Source organism: Calidris pugnax, unplaced genomic scaffold (assembly GCF_001431845.1).
Source record: "Calidris pugnax isolate Ruff unplaced genomic scaffold, ASM143184v1 scaffold44, whole genome shotgun sequence".
In the NCBI taxonomy this organism is placed as follows: Eukaryota; Metazoa; Chordata; class Aves; order Charadriiformes; family Scolopacidae; genus Calidris; species Calidris pugnax.
Genome location: NW_015094506.1, coordinates 26,735,123 through 26,754,789, shown reverse-complemented (window position 1 = coordinate 26,754,789; position 19,667 = coordinate 26,735,123). Strand labels below are relative to the sequence as shown.

General features: G+C 35.5%; 1 protein-coding gene across 1 annotated transcript in view; it reads left to right on the top strand.

Moving 5' to 3' along the window:
- Positions 1-19,667, top strand: part of TMEM117 (transmembrane protein 117) — a 209,556-nt gene that overhangs the window by 128,215 nt on the left and 61,674 nt on the right. The window contains exon 4 of the mRNA XM_014963421.1: positions 7,025-7,122. Coding sequence (XP_014818907.1) covers positions 7,025-7,122 — 98 coding nt within the window. The remainder of the gene's footprint in view (positions 1-7,024; positions 7,123-19,667) is intronic.

Here is a 19,667-nt window from a genome sequence, read left to right as displayed (position 1 = left end):
GATTTTTTTGTTTGCTTTTTGTTTGTTTAGGTGTTGGGTTGTTTTGTGGGTTTAAAAAGAAAATAATCAGGAATTATTTCTGCTGGTATTGAAATACAAAGATGCAAAGTATAATTTCCAGAATAACCTGAATAGACCTAAAATAATTGCATACCAGGTTTCTCCCTAACTCACCTTTTGATATTTAAAGAAGTTCTTCACCACAAGTTGATTCTGGGCTAGACACTGGCTTTGTGAAGCATTCTGTCCTAACTCAATTTGGAAATTGAAAAGAGGTGCTGGCAGGGGTTTCTAAAGTTGAGCCTAAAGTGTATATATATTTTAGAAGTTGCTATCTTGTTGTTGAGTTGTTTTCCCTGCATGGACTGTGACTATGGCAGAAACTGCTATGATAGTATTCAAAAAACCAAATCAAGATGTGCTCGCTAAAAAAGCAGAGGCTTTCTGTTTTGTCAGTGGGTGAAGAAATAAATTTGCATATATCAGTAAAGAAGGAAATAATTAATATAAGCCCCCTCAGTGTTTATATGAAAGAAGTTCTTTAATTGCTTTTAGTGGAAATTCAGATATAAGACAGTGCACGTGTGCAAATGCTGTGGATCAGGAGAATAATAGCTCGTAAGAACAACATGTTATTGGAGGGAAATGAATGTGCAAATGCACAAAATAATACTGGGACTGTTGTGTAAGAAAAAAAAAGCGAACCATAATGTTATTTATCATTCATATTGATCACCGAGTTGTGACAAACAAGTTTTTCGGGATTTACCTATTGTTAAAACAATAGGTGAAGGCAAAACATCAACAATGTGCTGGCTCTGATTAAAATGAGAAAACAATCAAGAGTAGATTGAAGTGGCGAAATTTGTCTCCGTGATTGCTGTTTCTTTGAAAATGCAAATATAAAATGACTTTCTTACAATTAAATTGAAGGAGAAATAACCTAACATGATCTTGATTGTTTTTGGGGCAGTAATGAAACTACACTAGGAATATTTCAAGATGTAGGAAGCAGACAAAACTATTTTAAAATCTAGCAGTAAATTTACAGCTGGCTATTAATATTTAGCTTGAAAAATATCATCCCCCTTATAGATCAGTAAGCCTAAGTACAAATATTTGTTGCATTTGTTTTCAAACATTTACATAGATTGTATATTCCAAAATGCAGCAGAGTGGATTAAAATAAATTAACAGTTATTTCTGAAGGATCTAGAACAAAATTTTTGACACTTCTGCTCAACTGCCAAAACAATTTTATAATTAAAGGAGGCATTTCATATTATCATTGTGTAAGCCATGGAAGTGTCGAGGTATGATCCACAGAAGACAGTTTTTTCCCTAACACCCAGATGAAAGAAGCATAAAAGCATTTTCCATACAGGTTACTTTTGTACATCAGTGAACAGCTCTGCAGTTTTTAAATATCTCAAAGAAGATGAAGACAAAAAATGATAGATAGAAACTTTTAATCACTGAATACTAAATGTCTCCCTGGTTTGGTATATGATTACCAAGATGTAGTATAGTACTTGAAGACTGAAATATGATAAAGAATTGATGTGTACTTAGTGGGACACCTATATATAGCTCTTACCTAAAAGCACATAACAGCATAGCAAAGGGAGTGTATGCACTCAGCTGTGTACATTAGCTCTCACTGACTTAACATTCTGACTTCAGGAAACATAATTACTTTAACCTGATTTAGCCCCACTCTCTAGCAAAAAAAAAACGAAAACCAAAAACAAACCCCACACGTACTTTTCAGAAACCCATGAGCAGTGTTGAGTCTTTGCAAAAGGTATCAAAGGGTTCTTTTGATGAGGAATGTCTTTTTGATGATGCTGTATGAAACGAAGCAACATTCATGCACCTACTCTGGGAAATTGCCCTCAGACCTGCCCTGAGACTGTGGCATCCTTACAATTTCTGAAAAGTTTTAGAATTTATGACGCTCATTCTTATCAATTAAATTCCTCAGTTGCAGTACTGAAAATAATGTTTGTTGTGTAAAGAATTTGAGGAAAATGGAAAAGTGCTACTTATGAACTCTTTCAAGATGGAGTTTCAAATTAAGTCAATTTAGTGCTACTTGTGAAGAGGTTTATAACTTAAAATAAGATATTTTGAAATTGTAAAATTATGAAAACAGAAAAAATTAACACTTAAGATACTTGAGTCATGTAGACAGTGGTAGATGCATGTATTTTGTCAAATGCAGAGTTATTCAGGCTACTCCATTCCCCAGCAATTTTCTATAATGTCTTTTCCTCCTAGATGAGTAGTTGCATATGAACAACTTCTTTACTGATATAAGGTGTTGGAGTCCTACTATCTGTTAGACCTTTCACTGTATCAAAATAATAAAAAATATTTCAGAGTTCACAATTTTATTTGTATTTCCAGGCTTTTCTTGTAGGTCTTGGCTCTTCTAATTTCTGTTAAATTCTGGAGGGCTGCTCTTACCCTGTTTTGATGATTTATCCAAGTGTGAATAAAGCAATGAAAATCCTCCTCTGAGGGTTGGTCTCCACTTAATGAATGTTACAGCATGGAATACATCGCACCCTAGAGAGCTTGTTCAGAGCCCATTTCTCTTTCAAGAAATTCAACTCTTTCTGCAGTTGCTTATGTGGAGAAGTGCTACTATGAAACTATTTGATGTACTTTTATACTTCTAGGTTTCTAAAATGCAATTTGGCAGATGAAAAGGCTTGGCCAGCAGCTCATGCTGCATTAGTTTTCTAGGAATGATCAGTTTGTGCTCTGAAGATGACAGCATAGTTCCTGCTAGTGAAGAATTTGGAAGACACTTTGAAGGCATCACAAAAGTATTAGGTCATTTTCTTCCTTTTTTTTTAAAGCAAGTTTCAATTGCAGTTAGCTTATTAACAGAAAAAGATACTTAGCCTTACCTGAAACTCCTGCTCCAGACGTTGCCTCTGCTGGGAAGGATCCTGTGATGTACAATGTAGCATCACTCTACATCACTGTCTCGGGAGGGGAAATCTAAAGTATGTGCAGAGCATCATCAGCAATACACTCAAAGAGCAACTACATGGAAGGAGTTAATGATCCTTAAGGTGTCTCACTACTCCACTTCGTATATCTCGGGTATCTTAGGTGTATCTCGGGTATCTTAGGTATCTTACTGTTTTGTTGGGGATTTTTTGAAGTTTTTATGATTTCACTTTTTGCACTTGTCTGTGTAAGTTAGTTTTTCTGAATATTACATTGAATATCCAGTTCTTTCTTCTATGTGATACATTGTTATTCAAATTATTGTAGTATATCATATCAAAAGGAGAAATTTAATTTTCTGTAACAAAAATGGGAATCATAATATTTTGTTATTAATTTAATGATAGTGGTATTCCTTCTAAAAAGCATTGTAAGTTATCTTCATAGTTAATGTGAAATTAATAATATAAATAGTTAATAAAGTAATATTTTTATAGGGTAAAGTGAAATTGAAGATTCCATAAGATATATAAGACATGCTAATTTTTTAATTAAAATATTTTACTGTGGCATTTGTGTCACTTAAAAAGTCAGACAATGTATATTATGCAGTTTAGGTTGGGTATTTTAATACAAAGTAACCATTTCTCTCATGAGATACTAAATAAAATGAAAGAGTATAGAGTCATTATATGTAGCAGCCATTCCTTTCTGAATTGAAGCAGTGTAATTAATTGATTAAAGTATATTACATCTCTTAGTTCAAGAAAAAAATACATTACTTAATTACATTGTAAGTGGCTTTCCCTATTTTATCATGATTAGGTAAGATGCATGCCTACAGGGAATTACTGAAGTGATCAATTATTTTTTATTCCTGAGTATCAGCAGTGTTTTCAAATATATTCCAGAAAAATAGAGAGAAATGTTTGCTAGCCAGAAATTGCATTGTGAAATACAAAGAGGTAAAAAAAAAAAAACAAAACCAAAAACACAGTCATGCATTTCTTTCTACTAAGTTGTGGAAATTAAATTAGATATTTTTTTCTTTTTCTAAAAACATCATTCTAACAGCAGCAATGAGTTTTTGATGTTCCTATCTAGAACTTATTTGCACTATGACAGTGTTGAGTGCTTTTCTCCTGTGAGCTGTTTTCCATAGTGACTGTCCTTGACCAAGCCAGAAAATGAATTTGATTTCTCTAATGCAAAAGGTAATTGGATTTCTCTTTATGGAATGCATCCCTTTAATGACTGTCTCTGCTTCAGCCAATTTAGCTGCAACCGACCTGACATTGATCTGGTGATATGACTTTAAATAAATGCCAAAGCTGGGAGATGAAAGACCAACTGTCTGATATCAGAAAGAACATTTCCTGCCTCGTCTTGCCATTTTCCTCAGAAAATGTCTTCTTCTTGAATGTCAGTGTTATGAAACATACTACTATAATTACTGGTCATAGAGCAGCAGATTGCATCCTTCTACCAAATATAATAAGTATTTCCCAGGAAGAATATGGAGAAAATATTTTCAAAATTGAATAAACCCTACCTCTCAAAATATCTGTTCTTCCTTGCTGTCATGGTTTCAGTTGGGATAGAGATAACTTTTTTATTAGCGCCTGGTATAGTGCTGGGATTTGGGATGAGAAATACTTTTGTTAGTGTACTATCAAGTGGTTTTAGTTGTTGCTAAAGGCTCTCAAGGCCTTTTCTGCTCCTTACACCACCCCACCAGTGAGCAGGCTAGAGGGCACAAGAAGTTGGGAGGGGACACAGCTGGGACAGCTCACCACAACTGGCCAAAGGGCTATTCCATACCATGTGACGTCATGCTCAGTCTATAAAACTGGGGAAAGAAGAAGGAAGAGGGTGGATGTTTGGAGTTGTAGTGTTTGGCTTCCAAAGTAACTGTTACGCGTGATGGAGCCCTGCTTTCCTGGAGACTGCTGAACACCTGCCTGCCAGTCAGAAGCAGTGAATGAATTCCTTGTTTTCCTCTGCTTACGTGTGTGGCTTTTTGCTTTACCTATTAAACTGTCTTTATCTCAATCCATGAGTCTTTTCTCTCTTTTACTCTTCCAATTCTCTCCCCAGTCAAAGTGGGGGGAGCGAGCGAGCAGCTGCGTGGTTCTGGGGCAGTTGGCTGGGGTTAAACCATGACACTTGCAAATATTCATTATCATGTAGACACTTCCTAAGAAAAAAAGATGTTAGTAAAGTAGTGGATTAAATCTTTACAGAGGTCTTGTTCAGCACTAAATATTTATCAAAATGTTTATTTAGAAAATTGGGATCCTATAAAAAAGTATGGTAGCATGCTGATCTGAGAAAATATTTACCTACACAAAACAGTTATTAAAGATGGTATGTTGGGGTATAATCTGTTCTTTCTTCAGGCTAGGCTTAATTAAATCATAGGATCCTAGAATGTGTTTTTCTGTTTATTTAACATATTTATTATCCTTTGGACCCAGCCCTTCAGGCTAATATGCTGAGCACTTTTAACCCCAAGTGGACTTGAACACAAAATTTAGAATTTGAATGTAGCTTATATGTAGTTTTAATTTAATCATGGGCCATGCGTGTTCTTTTTGATAACCACTATTAATGTCATTCATTGAAAGTGGTAGCTCACATTCTGGATAGTAAACTATACTTTTAGAACCCTGTACAAATAAATGTAGTGAAAAATAAAAACAAGAAATCTTGATTTCAGTTTGAACTTATTTCCTTCTGAAAACAATTTATTAAGAATTATTTTCTGACTAATCAAAAAAATTAATAATTTTCCACTCTGTACCAATACCAGTGACCGACAGTTAGACTTTGTTTTACTTTTCTGTATTTTAAAGCAGGTGTTCACACCTATTTCCTATAATCTGTTCAATTATTTCTTAATCTTTACGTATGGGTAAATTTTCCACTCTTCTGGATCTTTTGCACAACATAATTGATGAGTTTACTGTAATGTAATTTTCGGTGCTTTTTAGTACAGTTAAGTTACTGAAGTAACTAGATATGAAAACACAGCTTCCCAAAGGTGGAAGTGCCTGAGGGGTATTCACCTCCCTCATTTAGCTGAAAGTCTTTTTAATACTTTTGTGTACCACCCAGAAGTACTGCATATATATGAGTCTCCGGACAGAGAAACAGATGGTCTCTTTAGATAGGAATTATGAAAATGAGAATAAATATTTCATACGTTTTAAATTTCGTGCAAGTTTTAAGGGATTTTCGTGTATCTAGTCCCAAGTGTGATTTTCTTACTGATACCAGGAAGCAAGAGGAGATTATAAATGGCATATAGTGCTTAATTCACAGGCTTGCACACCCTGGCTGCAGTTCTGGTTTCAAGAGTGGAAATTCTGCTGATGCTGCTCTCGGGGAAGTGAATCCCCTCTCCCGGGATGGACCGGGAAGCTTTGTAGTCATAGGGGAATGTCGCTTGTGTACTCTAGGTTCCTTGAACTTTTAGACTAGTTCCCATTCTTTTCTTTGTATCTCCAGAGTTTTGCTTGTATCTCAAGGAGTTGCATGCACTTGTAAGAGCAGAAAATGTAGGCCAATATACTTGGTTGCAAGTTACGCTGGAGTTACTATTTTTTTACTGTCTAACTATTAAAATTTTCAAAGATTATAGTGTTATTTGGTTAAGTCAGCAAAAATCTCATTCTAGAACATAATTGATTTTTTTTTACCTTTGTCTGAAGAATAACTTTGTCTGAAAGACCAGAAAGGAGATTAAGAGTCAAGAAAAAAAGCTTAATCACACAAAAACATTGGAAGAATGGAAAAAAGGGTTAAAAGCAAGGTGACATGATAAGGAAATTTCAAAGTAGGTGTGACATATGTAAAAGAAAGTATTCATAAAGTCTGTGTTAGTACTTCAAGGCCAAGCTGGATGGGGCTTTGAGCAACCTGGTCTAGTGGAGGTCCAAGGCATGGCAGTTGGAACTCGGTGATCTTCAAGGTCCCTTCCAACTCAAACCATTCTATGATTCCATGATTCCTTTTGTGACGCCAGTTTAACTGTGTATTATTTCTTTTTTCCCTGTAGGTCACTGATATGATGCTTCAGGACAAACCCTACCCCGACTGGGGAAAGTCTGCCAGAGCATTCTGGAAGAAAGGAAACATTAGGATCATTTTATTCTGGTAGGAAAAGAGTAAAATCAAATTATTTTAAATGAACCTTTTATAGAACATCCAAAAATATTGTCTAGTTGTCTGTGGCAGGAAGACATATGAACGGAATATATGGTTGAAAAAAAAATGAAATTTGGTGTAGCAAAAAAACATTACAAAAGATGCACCTGAGTGAACAATTCATAATCAAAATAGTTGATGCAGAAATACAATTTTAAAATAGGTTTACACTGTTTCTTTTATTGTACCTTTGATGCTGTTTGTAACTGAGGTGCAAAATTTTTGCTATATGCGATAATATTTAGATGTCCCATTGACAATCCTTGTAATTAAGGTAAGTGGATAGGATGTTTGAGCGTCTTTTTGTGACCTTCAAATTAATTATAGTACTTCTTTGAATTAACACATGAATGGGATTTCAAATGGTGAGTCAGCCTCCAATTATTAGAAAAAATATTTAAAAATCAATAGGAAAAATTGGAGATGTAAGTGTTTATTTGACCCCAAAACGTAGCCTCTTCCAGGTAATTTCAACTGTTAAAACAGAAAACAAATTGTGGCAAGAAAAATAGAATATGGAAAATGGACAATCTGAAGGTGGTTTGAAGACCTTACAGCTGAAGATGAAAGAAGCTGCAAAGATTTTTTTCAACATCAGAAGCAGAAAACCTCATGAAAATATCAGCAGACATGCTGTTTTCTGAAGAGTAGATTTAGAAGGAATTGTTGCAGATAAGTTGAAAGGGATTGTACTACAGAAAATGCAATGAAATATCTATATTTATCAAGTAGTAAAAATTAGATGTTATATTAAATTGAGGCAATAAAAGGAAATAATAAGAGAAATTTAAAGACTTAAAAGAAAGCAGAATCAGACGGTTGATTGACTACAGACAAGGTATATAAGGAACTGAAAGGACTGAGCTGATGCAAATTTTATTAGCAATTAATTGCCTGTTGAAAAACGGAATGTTAAAATTTGGCCGTTGTTTTGGTTTTGTTCCTTTTTTTCAACAAATTAGAATTATCCTACTGACCTGTAAGTCTGAGTTCGGTATTAGCTAAATGGATTGAATACATCATCAATAATAGAATTATGAGCAAAACTCTAGATTAAATTTTGCTAAAGGAAGCCAGGGTAGCTTTGCTGAAAGAAAACCTTCTCTGATCTCTTAGAACTCTTTGAACATGTCATCAAAATAATGGATGAGGAAGAAATGCCTGATCTAATTTATTTGGACTTTCAAAAGGCTTTTGACAAAGTTCTTTATTGAAGGCAATTAAGAAAACTAGTAAGCCCTATGGAGTGTGCTGAACATTTAGGCATGATCTCAGAAATGTTCCATGAAAGGTACAAATACAATTATAATTTTATGCTATGTTGGTAAGACAGAAAAGTCCACTATTTAATGTTAGAAGTAGTATTCATTAGTTGTATACACCATATTTATCAGTGATGTGGCAGAATTTAAAGATTAAGTGAATAATTTGACAAATGCTAGCATGGAAGAGGGATCTTAGAAAGTTAGATGAAAAAAATAACGTGATTGAAAATTTTGAGTTATGGAGCAGAGTGGGTGGGGGCTCAAACAGCTCCTTGTCATCATTGCGGGATGTGCAGAGAGAGATTCTGTCTCGATGTGCTGAAGTGGGCAAAAAGGTAAAGCAGATTAATACAAAAATGCTCAGGTAGGTAACAAGTGGTCTAGGAATGATTGCAGTGTCATTTGGTTAAGTCAGCGAAAAGCTCAGTCTAGAACATCATTGATTTCTTTTACCCTTGTCTGAAGAATAGCCTTGTCTGAAAGACCAGAAAGGAGACTAATTAAGAGTCAAGAAAAAAAATTACACAAAAAGACTGGAAGAATGGGGAAAATGGTTAAAAGCAAGGTGACATGATAGGGAGATTTCAAATTTACATACCAGAACAAAAAGAAACCACTATTTAAAGTACTTAAATATAGTTATGAGAGAAGTTTTCACTTCTTGCAGTCTAAAATGTTATAATTCTGTATTTTCTTTCAAACATTCACATTAAAAAATCCCATCAAAAGTTTAAAATGGAGAGAAAGTAAAAAAATTATTGTTCTTTTCATGCATGATTCTCATATTAAAAAGTATGTTTAATGGGGGTTTCAAAACATAAAGGGTAACATAAATGCATTTATTCTTGGCTTTAAACAGTGAAATAAAATAGCCCTGGGCAACAGTCTACATTCTGTAGAGACATTATTTAGATAGTGCACATTAGACATCAGTAAAAGTAGACTTCTTTTTTTCCCTAATAAGTTGGAAAAATAGAGGGGGGAGTTAAAAGTGTTGGCAATTTTATGTATGATAGTGTGGGGTAGCTGTATTTCATTTATTGTTGCTTAAACAGTGTGATGTGAACAGTCTCATTTCATAAATGTCCTAAATGAATCATCCTCAATAGTATGCCAAATTCCATGTATTCAGGATATTTCCTTGTGGCACACCTGTTTAGCGGAGATAGCGCTAATACAGTGCACTGTATTTTAATTATTCCAAATACTAGATGTGTGATGCAGTGTTGAAAGTAGTTGATGAGATAAAAATTTTAGATACACACTGGACTTGTTTTTCTGTTAATATCATTTTTATTTTCAGGTTTATTTTGTAAAATTAGAAAACGTCTATAAACATACCAAGGACAGATGGATTGTCATGGGGATGAAGGCACCATCCACTTGTTTATAACAGTTGATCGTGTGACTGCTTTGTGTTTCCCATTTGGAAGCATTTTCAGCTCTCCAATGCAACTAATTAGGAAAGGTTTTGATTTAGCTTATCATCTCCTGGTTTAAATCATTCCCCGGAAATATTGTCAACAGCTGGTTGTTGGTTGCTCCTGAGGATTCTGGCTGCCTTTCGAATGTCTTCACAATATAATTCTTTCACAAACAGCTGAGCTAGCTCTATGTCCATTTTCAATTTGCTTTTGTCTAGCCCATCACTAAGGAGTTCGTTGAAGTGCTTTCTACTGTTTTTTACGGTGGTGGGTTGGAGTTTTTTGATAGAAAGGTCTCCATTTTGGTCATTTCCATCTCTGCTAAATGACAGCTTCCACCATCCAGAGGTCCTTTTTTTATAACACTGTTACAGTCTGTGTTACATGGCCTAGGGATACCATGCAAATACAAACACACTTTCTTACAGATTTAAGAAAGCATGTCATCAACATGGCTTTTAGAAAGCAATGTCCTATCTGGAAGCCCGGTGGAATTACTGGGATGGTGCAGGCGTGTTTGTGGGTTACAAAAGAAAGATACCCACAGGGACTTAACTGCCCTCACCATCTGGAAGTCAGCTGAGGCTGTGGTAGAGAGACAACTGCCTCCAGTGCTCTGTGGTTACTGTCACTATTGCGAGGTTACAAGTGCGAATAGAAATAGGCTGATCTATATTTTTGGCTGTGTTGATAATTTGGCTGCTTTAGGAGAGAAAAAATTACATACGACATGAGAGGATTGGCATTTGAAAGAAACAAGAAGAAGAAAAGGTTGTTAAATTAAGCCAAATACAGATCTTGGACAAGACTGACAACAAGCCAATTGCAGTAGCTACTGATAAATTAAATAAATAGGACAGTATAGAATAGTAGTTATTTTTAATGTTGGATATTAAAGGAAGCAGAGAGAGAAGTACAATGTGAGAAGACTGGTTATTTCGCAAATAATTTTTTCTTCCCCTGGAACACTGAGTAAGTCCAACCAATACTAAAAGTCTCTTTTTATAAGGATTTATTTATAAGGAAACCACTTGTTAAGGCAGAAGAAAGACAAATAAATACATTAAAAATTAACCACAAGTGGAAGAGAATAATGTTAAGACAGTTCATGAAAAATTACTTAAATTTAGTGGATGGTTATGGGATATCTGTTTTTATAGTATTTACAGTATTTTTCCAAGTGAACAAGCCTGTGCAATATTGAGCTTTGTAGATGGTACCCCGAGGTTTGCTGAGAGCATTGTGCTGTTACACATCTACACAGGAGCGAGCTCTCACAAGCTCTCACAATACAGGTGGCATTTCTAAAGGCAGCGCATACTAATGCCACGGCATGTGCTCAGATTATATAGCCAATGCCCACATTAACATACAGGTCTCTGCCAACAAGGCCCGAGGTTAACCTCTGCCTAGTTTGTGCTTGAAATTACTATCTCCTCATTATAATATCTTCCACTGTGTTCCACCACATTCAGTGAGAAATCAAGCACAGTAGTTAAAATAAAATCACCAGGACATCTCTGGGCTGTGCGTGTGGTTTGGTTAATAAAAGCAAGACCCAAAAACTCTCTCTTGACAAAGTGTTCCAATATTAACTGTCCTCAAAACTTTCCTAACAGAAGATGGGGAGGATTATAATGAGCAAGACAAAAAGAGCTCTTTGTGGGAATTTTTGCTATAGACAAAAAGAGAATACCAACAAATAGCAACAAGATTACTAGGGAGGTGAGGTCTGTGTAGCCAGGGAAGAGAAAATTGATATTCAAAGGTAGATTATCAAAATGGGGGAGCATAGCGATAACAGTGGATTGTGCAGCTGAATATTGATTGCAGGCAGGACGACAGAATAATATATACAAGCTGAAGGTTTGAATATGCAAGTAGCAGACTGGAATCCATTTCCGTGCTGTCCCTGGCTAGACATTCATTGTGTGTGTACACAATGATCAGTCTTCTTTGGTGCAATAATGTGTCTTTGACATGAGAGTCTTGTCTGAAATGATACAAAGCACATACCAACATGGAGAAGAAATGAAGTAATACGGAGAATTGTAAATTTGTGATTCCCCATGTTTGCTGTGTTTGACTTTGCAAACTAAATAATCTTCTTTTAGGATGTATTTCCATAAGCTCTTTCTAGCATTCTTTAATAAGAAAAAAACCTACACATGCTCATAATTGTCTGCTAGTAATCACAGTACTTTGATTCAGCAAGTTAGTAATATAGGTTTAAAAGCTTTTGTTCAAATTAATTGTTCAGAGATGCTACAGAGTACTAATTCATGTCCATATGTTATATTTATAGAGAATGTATTAAGCGAGGTTTTTTGTAAGATTCTTAATTGGACAATATTTTTTACCCTGGAAGTAGAGGAAGCTTCCTTATGAGATAGATAGCCACGTCTCTCACATAGAAATAAACCACAGGTTTTTTAAGAGATTTTCTACTATGCACCTATTCGAGTATTTGGTTTGATAATTTATATTTCCACGTTCTCTGCTGTCATAGTCAAGATGATAAATGCATACTGGACAATTATGTTCTTTTCACATATATGAATGTAGTTCACACATTTGTTACAACAGACAGCTTCTTAAAACATCCATTCTTTTCATTATAGGCTGCACTGAGAAAAACTAATTAGACATTATAGCTTTGTCAAACTAAATTATATATTAATCCAAACAGAACAAACCTTCATTAAGTCTGAGTAAAGGTTTTTGTGATGCAGTGCCACAAATGCAACATCATGAAATAACAAGATAATTATATATATATAAAATACACACATAGAGATACACATACAATATTTTCTTCCTCTTTTGGAGATTTTTAGGCTCTTCCATTCATTCTATCATTTTTAAATAATTTGTCTTGGGATAAGATACTGACTACTGAACTGAAACCTGGAATCATCTAGAAGGAGAGGCAGATATCTTGGTAAATAGTATAGTGTAAACAGTATAGGCAATATAAGTAGTATAAGTAGTATAAATAGTATAAATATAAAGAACAGTAAATTACTTGAGAATATTGTTACTTTTAAAAAATCTTTTATTCTCATGCTGTAATCAGAGTGAATAACTTCAATTTGGAATCTGGATAAGCATGACAATAAATAAATTCCTTACTATTTCATTTTTGTCTCGATACAGAATATTCACTAAGGTTCTCCATAGAGGATTTATACTGGGTAATCTGACTACTAATCTGGGCAGACATCATTAAATAAATTCTGAGAGGATAAAACTGGCCATGAATAGTAATTGTTTAATTGAGTCTGGCAGTCAAGAAGTAACAAGTGATTACCATTTGTGAAGAGATGCCAAAAATATTTTTGATAGCATTTATTTAACTTCTTTGCTGGCTATTATTGCTAAATTATGTTGAAAGATTACAATTAATTAACATAGAAAAATGTTGAAAATAAATCATCATAACCCAGACCACTGGACTTTTTTTCATGCAAATGGTAGTTTTTTAAGGTTTCTGCCAATTTTTAGTTTTCATTTAACCATATTATCTAAAAATATCGTATTAACTGAAATATTCATATAAAAGATTTTTGTTCAAACCTAGGTTTGATCTTGTACAAACTCTTTCGTTCACATCCTAAGGAATATTTTGAGAAAAAAGTGCTTTTACATTGTCTAGTATGGAGAAGTCACGGTGGTCAAGTCTCATCAGAATGGTTCAAGCTTGACAACCACATAAGTCAGACCCGTTTTGAGGACCTCATTCTCTGATGCCTTCCCCAACTCCTCAGTGCATGAAGACCACGGTGTCAGTAACTCAGGGTTCTCCCACCAATTTGGTCTCACCAGTAAGCACTTGTTTTCAGCTGGAAACATTTTTCGGTCCTCGTCTAAGATGCTTCTGCCTCCCCACTGACTTCCAGTACAGACAGTAACTCCAACCTCTGGCAGAACACATCTGTGAAGTGCAGTCAGTCCATGGGCCACCCACGTGGCCACATGAAGCGTGTTATTCAAGGACTAGTAATGCACTGCAAGGGAGGTAGATGCTTTGCATGACAGTACTTATATATGAGCAGAGAGGACATATCCATATGTGAGGGAGTGCGTGTGAAAGTCTCCCATCTGTCTCACCTGTCAAGGAAGAAATTTGTATCTTGGCTATGCCTGCCTATATTTGGAAAGGCTGCATCATGCATTTCACCCACTCTTCCTTGTGATAGGAAGAATGGGGAGGCAAACCATTCCTCATCCCACTTTACTTCTCAAAGGGAATAGTGTTTGAGGGAGACAAAATCAAGCTTAGGGAGGTCTGAGACCTCAATCTTTTAAAAAATACTCTCATTGTGAGGTCACTTTAGCATGATTAGGTTTGTTATTTGTCTTGCTCGAGTTCGATAAAATGATCCCATCCTATTTATTTTTTTCTGACAGAGACTCCTACAGATAAAACAAAAACATATGTTTTTTCTTATGTGGGTTGGCAGAAAGGGAGAGTGACTGTATCATGGCAGCTTTCCTCTCACACGTGTGCACATCCACACACTTGAGGCAGCAGTAGAGGGGAGGGAGGGAGCTCCAAACACCCCTGCACAAACACCATTCCCCTGGGAAGTTCTCACGTGGAAGCATTTCATGTCCTGGGTGGTAAAAAAAAGATTCATAGAGCAATCTGGTTGAAAGACAGCAATATTGAAGAGAGGAAAGGATCATCCATTAGCTACAGGGGGCTTCAGGATTGGTCCCATAGACTTGATTTCCACCTTTGATTTGTCTTTAAATTCTTTGAACTTCTGTAGTACATATGTATTTTACAGCATATCTTTTCAGTTCCTCAGCCTGTTTAAGCTTTTTAGGTTATATTTGGTACCTACTTGCAATTCAATAGCTGATAGCCTGTTAGAAAAAGAGGCTGGTTTTATTCCTACATAATTGCTAGATCCCTAAGTATAGCCCCTGTAATTGGATGGATATGGCAACCCATCTTCACCTCTTTTAAAAGGTATGTTTTATTCTATCCCTGTTAGTGAGCAAGAGATACATCACGAACAGTTACTAAAAATATTTTGTCCAATGTGTAGCTTTAAAAAAACTTTCTTAAAGTGCAGTGTCTGCAATGTTTCAGTAAAAACGGTCCTTCCAAATGAAAATACTTTCACAAAATCACATTCTATGCCAAAAACTGGAAAGCTCAAATTCTTAGACAAAAATTTTCCTTAGCAGTTTTCAAAAGTTTTTTTCTTTCAACCAGGCAACTGCAATCCTCAGTTCAGACACAGGGCCAGCGTAGAGGGGATTGTTGCAGCAGGTCCTCTTTTAGCACCTTCTCTCCCCTTTCCACAGTTTTTGCTGAGCAGGAGACACCTCTGCCTCCAGTCAGCCCCTGTAGAAGATTTTCCAGGAGAAAAGCAAAATCACTGATGTGGTTGGTTGTTCTGTCAGTGCCCTCTTTCTGTAAAGTGTTTTCCCTTCCTTCCTCTTCCACAGTATAAATCCATTTGTTAGTAACAAAACCATCTTTTTCTATCTTTATCATTTGCAGCTAGCCTAGGCTTCCATCTAGGTCTGCTCTAAAAGTAGGATGAGTATATCTGTCAGATAGTATGCATCATGTGATCAAGTAGGCAGAAAAAAATGCTGAAAGTTAAATTATAGCAATATATAATTGGATAATTGTGACAGCCACACCAAGACAGAAGTTCCAAGTATTGCAATTAGATCAGCATGCATACTGTGGACTGTTATTTAACAGCAGAAGGATACATTTCAGACTATCGAGGCAGAAATTCACTGCCTTGCATCCTTGCTTCAGTGTGCAGAGGCCTGGCAAAATCATTACACAAAACATGGTCAGTTCAACTTAAGTGTCTTTGGGGAAGCTTTAAAGAATCCATCATGCAAAGACATGCTGCATGGAGAAGACGCTGCCTAAGCCAGTGGTTTTGTGCAAGACATGCACTCTGAAAGCCCACAGATTTCAATGGAGATCAGAAAATGAGTGCTTCAGCTGCTTGTGCTCACAGCCAGAGTTCATAGACTTTGTCATGGCTAGATTCCAAAAGTCAATTCAGTTTTGTAAAATAAATGTGATGATTAAGGCAATTAAATTATTTCCCTTCCTGGAATGCTGGAGCACTTTTTAAAAATTGTATTTCTCTGTAATGGCATGTTTAAATTTGTGCCTTAGAATTTGCTGATGTACTTAGCTGAAGTCCTGAATCATCATCTTTCTCATATTCTCATATTTCCCGTAAATATCGAGTACTTTTACATTCTGGATTGGGAAGCCCATTAAAATACACAGAACTATGAACGTTTTTATCATGACAAAGACTGCAAGAAATGCTGATCATATCAAGTGTTCTTTGGCTTTCAGATCCACGTGAAGAATCCATTCCGAAACTGAGTTGTGCCCAGTGAAAATCAGTTTGGAAACTATCTGATTTTAGGGATTTCATGTGTAACTGGAAGCACTAACACAGTGAAACTGGTCCATTGACGTTAACAGGGTTGTTTAACAGTGGGGACTGAGAACGCTCTCCCTGGAGGCACATTGGATGAGTTTTAAGTCTTCCACTGGTTTCAGGAGGATATAGCAGTTCTCATCTGCTGAGCATCTGATTTAAAATGTTTTAGTCCTCTTTATTTTCTGATAGTCCTTGATGACATGACTTCTGCTGTGTCTTGTGCATTTTGCAAGTAAAATTTAGCAAAACTGTCTCCACTGCATCAACCCATTCTGCTGGTCCAAACAGGCAAACAAACAGGAATAGACTGATGGTTATTCCAGTGAAATCACAGCTTGAGGTCCGAACTGCTACATGGGACTAGAAAATTGCTGTACTGATGATAAGTTACTTTCTAACTTGTGATGCTAAAAGAAAAACAATGGCTTGTTATCTCCAAATTCAGTTATTTAGGGCTAAAAAAAAAGTGATGAGACTGTCTTCTGCAATGACTAGACTTAAAGGTGGAGCAGGAAATTATTATTTAAATGCTGCCATACATCATCCCCTGTTCCATTCTGTCCCCTTCATATTCTTATACCCCGTGGCCACTATCAAAATAGAACTATTTCAATAAAAATGAAAACGTAATTAAAACTAATGTTTCAGGATGTGCTAAACACAACTATAAATATGAATGTACACGAGATTAATTAGTCTTTTTATAAAAACCCCATTTAGATGTAAGAAGGATTTCTTTTGTTTCTTACTTGCCTTTCTACTTTAAAAAAATCAGTAGGTTGTAAAATTAAAACAATTTTCTGACAGCTATCTTAATCAAGACACTCAACTTTAAAATATCTTTTTTAGGCTGGATAATATAATGAGAGTATTGTGACTATATTTTTTTTTCAAATAATTGCATGTTGTCTGTCTGTAATTGTGAAAGAAATAACGCCTAAAACAAAGGGCAGATTAAATTGTCAATAAAATCACAACAAAAGGTTGTTAACAAAAGGTGCCTTGCAGGGCTTTTGGTTTCATAATGTATGTTTTGATACTTTAGCATCTTTTCTGGATTTCTTTTTAACACAAAAAAAATCATGTTAGCTGTTATGTCCTTGCAATAACAGATACAAGTAAAATTTCAGACCCTGAGTATTTGAGGTACTTTCTCTAGTAGGAAGTTATCCTGATGAACATAATGAATTTATCATAGTGACTAACCAAAGTCAAGAGCTTCGGTAAACAGCCTATAAAAAAGATACTATTAATTCACTACTAAACTTTTTCCATCTTTTCAGATTCTTTACCAACTGAAATTAATGATCTTTTCCTTGAAGAAAAAACACCTTGACTGCGGTTTCCTATTCTTTACTTTGTGTGTGTTGGTATGTTGATGGGCAGAGTGCTGCTCCTCATGCAAAGAGTAAATCTTTATGGATTCCAATACAAAGGGCATCAACCCTTCTTGCCTGTGATAGCTGAAGGTGTAAATAAGGGGTAAGGCAAAGGCAGTGTGACAACAGTTGGGAAAAAATCTATTCAGCCTTGAGAATGCTTGTATTTTTGGAAGCTTTGTTCCTCATATTCTAGTTCACTGCTTCTCCATTTCTTTTTTTCACGTCCTACCAGAATCCACTAGTTCTGCCATAGAGTAATTTAAATTTAATTTCATTAAGTAAAGAATATCTTACAATTGGGAAGGTCAAAGGCAAAGGGCAAAGGCCAAGAAATTGTCAAAATACTACATTAAAAGGAGGTTTTCACTTCAGTTTCGTGGCTTGCTACTGCAGTTTTAGTTTATTCAAAGATATGCTGAAAAAGCAGAAGAGAGCAAAAGAAGGCATTTCTTATTTTAAAGATTCTACATAGAGCTTTCTCCTGGTGCTGCACAAACGCTCTCTTTGAGACTGTGTGACTGAGTTAGCTCCAGTGCAAGCTCCTGGGCCTTTCTGCTTTTTCATACGCTGGGGAACTGCGTGATGTGTAAAATGCACAGAATATTATTTTTTTCTTTTTCTTTTTTTTTGTTGTTCTGGTTGGTTAGCTATGTTTCATTTAGATGGGTTGGGTTTAATTTTTATTTTAATTTATACATGATTGTTGGAACTCTAAATAATGAAGTGCCCTAAGGTATCTCTACTACAGAACCAATAAATTTATAAATTTTAATAAATTAATTTCCTATAAACAACTACCCGTGGCCATTGTTTCAAAGCAAACAGCTATTAAAAATGCTCTCCTTTGGGCCCTCCATTGTGCCGGCATTTGCAGCCCAAGCCCAAGTGAGCTCTGCCCCAGGGAGGTTACTGTCTGGAATTCCAATTCTAAAAAGAAACATAGCACAGAGATGTGCTAAATCCCTCATCTACAAATGCATACTTGCTGCTCACCAAAGTAGTGTGTCAGTAAAAAAATGGCCCTTGACAAATGCTCATCTTCCAGTTATTTGCATGCTTTGACCTGACCTCACTTATTGAAATACTTAAGGCCCATTGCACAGACAGCATAGGTCTTGGGCAAGGAGATTGAGTGGGGCATGTTTTCAATGACAGTAAACAAGTTGAAAATATCTTATTTGAATTTTAAATTATATATTGAGTTGAAAGAGTTGGAATTTAGGTGGGAAACAATCATCTTCAAATTGGATAAATTTCATACGGTGAATCTGGAGGAAGACAGTGCAATGGCAATGCCATTTTTAGTGCATTAGTTCTCAGGATGAAACTTTTAAAGGCAGGCCCAGAATTCTTGTTTAAGCTTCTCTGCAGTATTCTGTCACATGAAGTCTAACATAGCCGTGCTTCTGAACTTTATAAATAAAGTATTATATGGACTGAAGTCTTTCCCAGGGATTCTTCCAAGGTCTGATACAAGCTTGACGAAGGTGCATGAACACACCTCTGTTATAAGGAGGCGTATTATGAATGTGACCATTTTTCATTCAAACTGGGATAAAATTGATTTTAGTTTTAATATCTTAAGTACTAAGGGTTTAAGACTGACTATAGTTTTCAGGTTAACCCAGAAGCCAGGCAGTGTTTATAGACATCTTCAGAATTGTTTCCTCAGGTTGGCTTACTTAAGATTTGAACTACTGCCATTTGATCATACTTATCTTTAATAACTTGAATAGGAAAGATTTTGGTTCATAGTAAAATAATTTACAACTTACAACATTATCTTGGTTTGAAGAAGATCTTAAAAACATTTAATGTTTTCCCCTTGTGTGCAGCTGAATTTATAAAATTATCTGAACTTCTTTAGTTTTATTTTTATGCAGTGTAAAAAATTTATACTTTCTCCCAAAGCAAATCAATTTACAAGATGCAAGCAGAGACGAAAGCATCTGGTATGTGATTATAATATTTCAAAGAAAG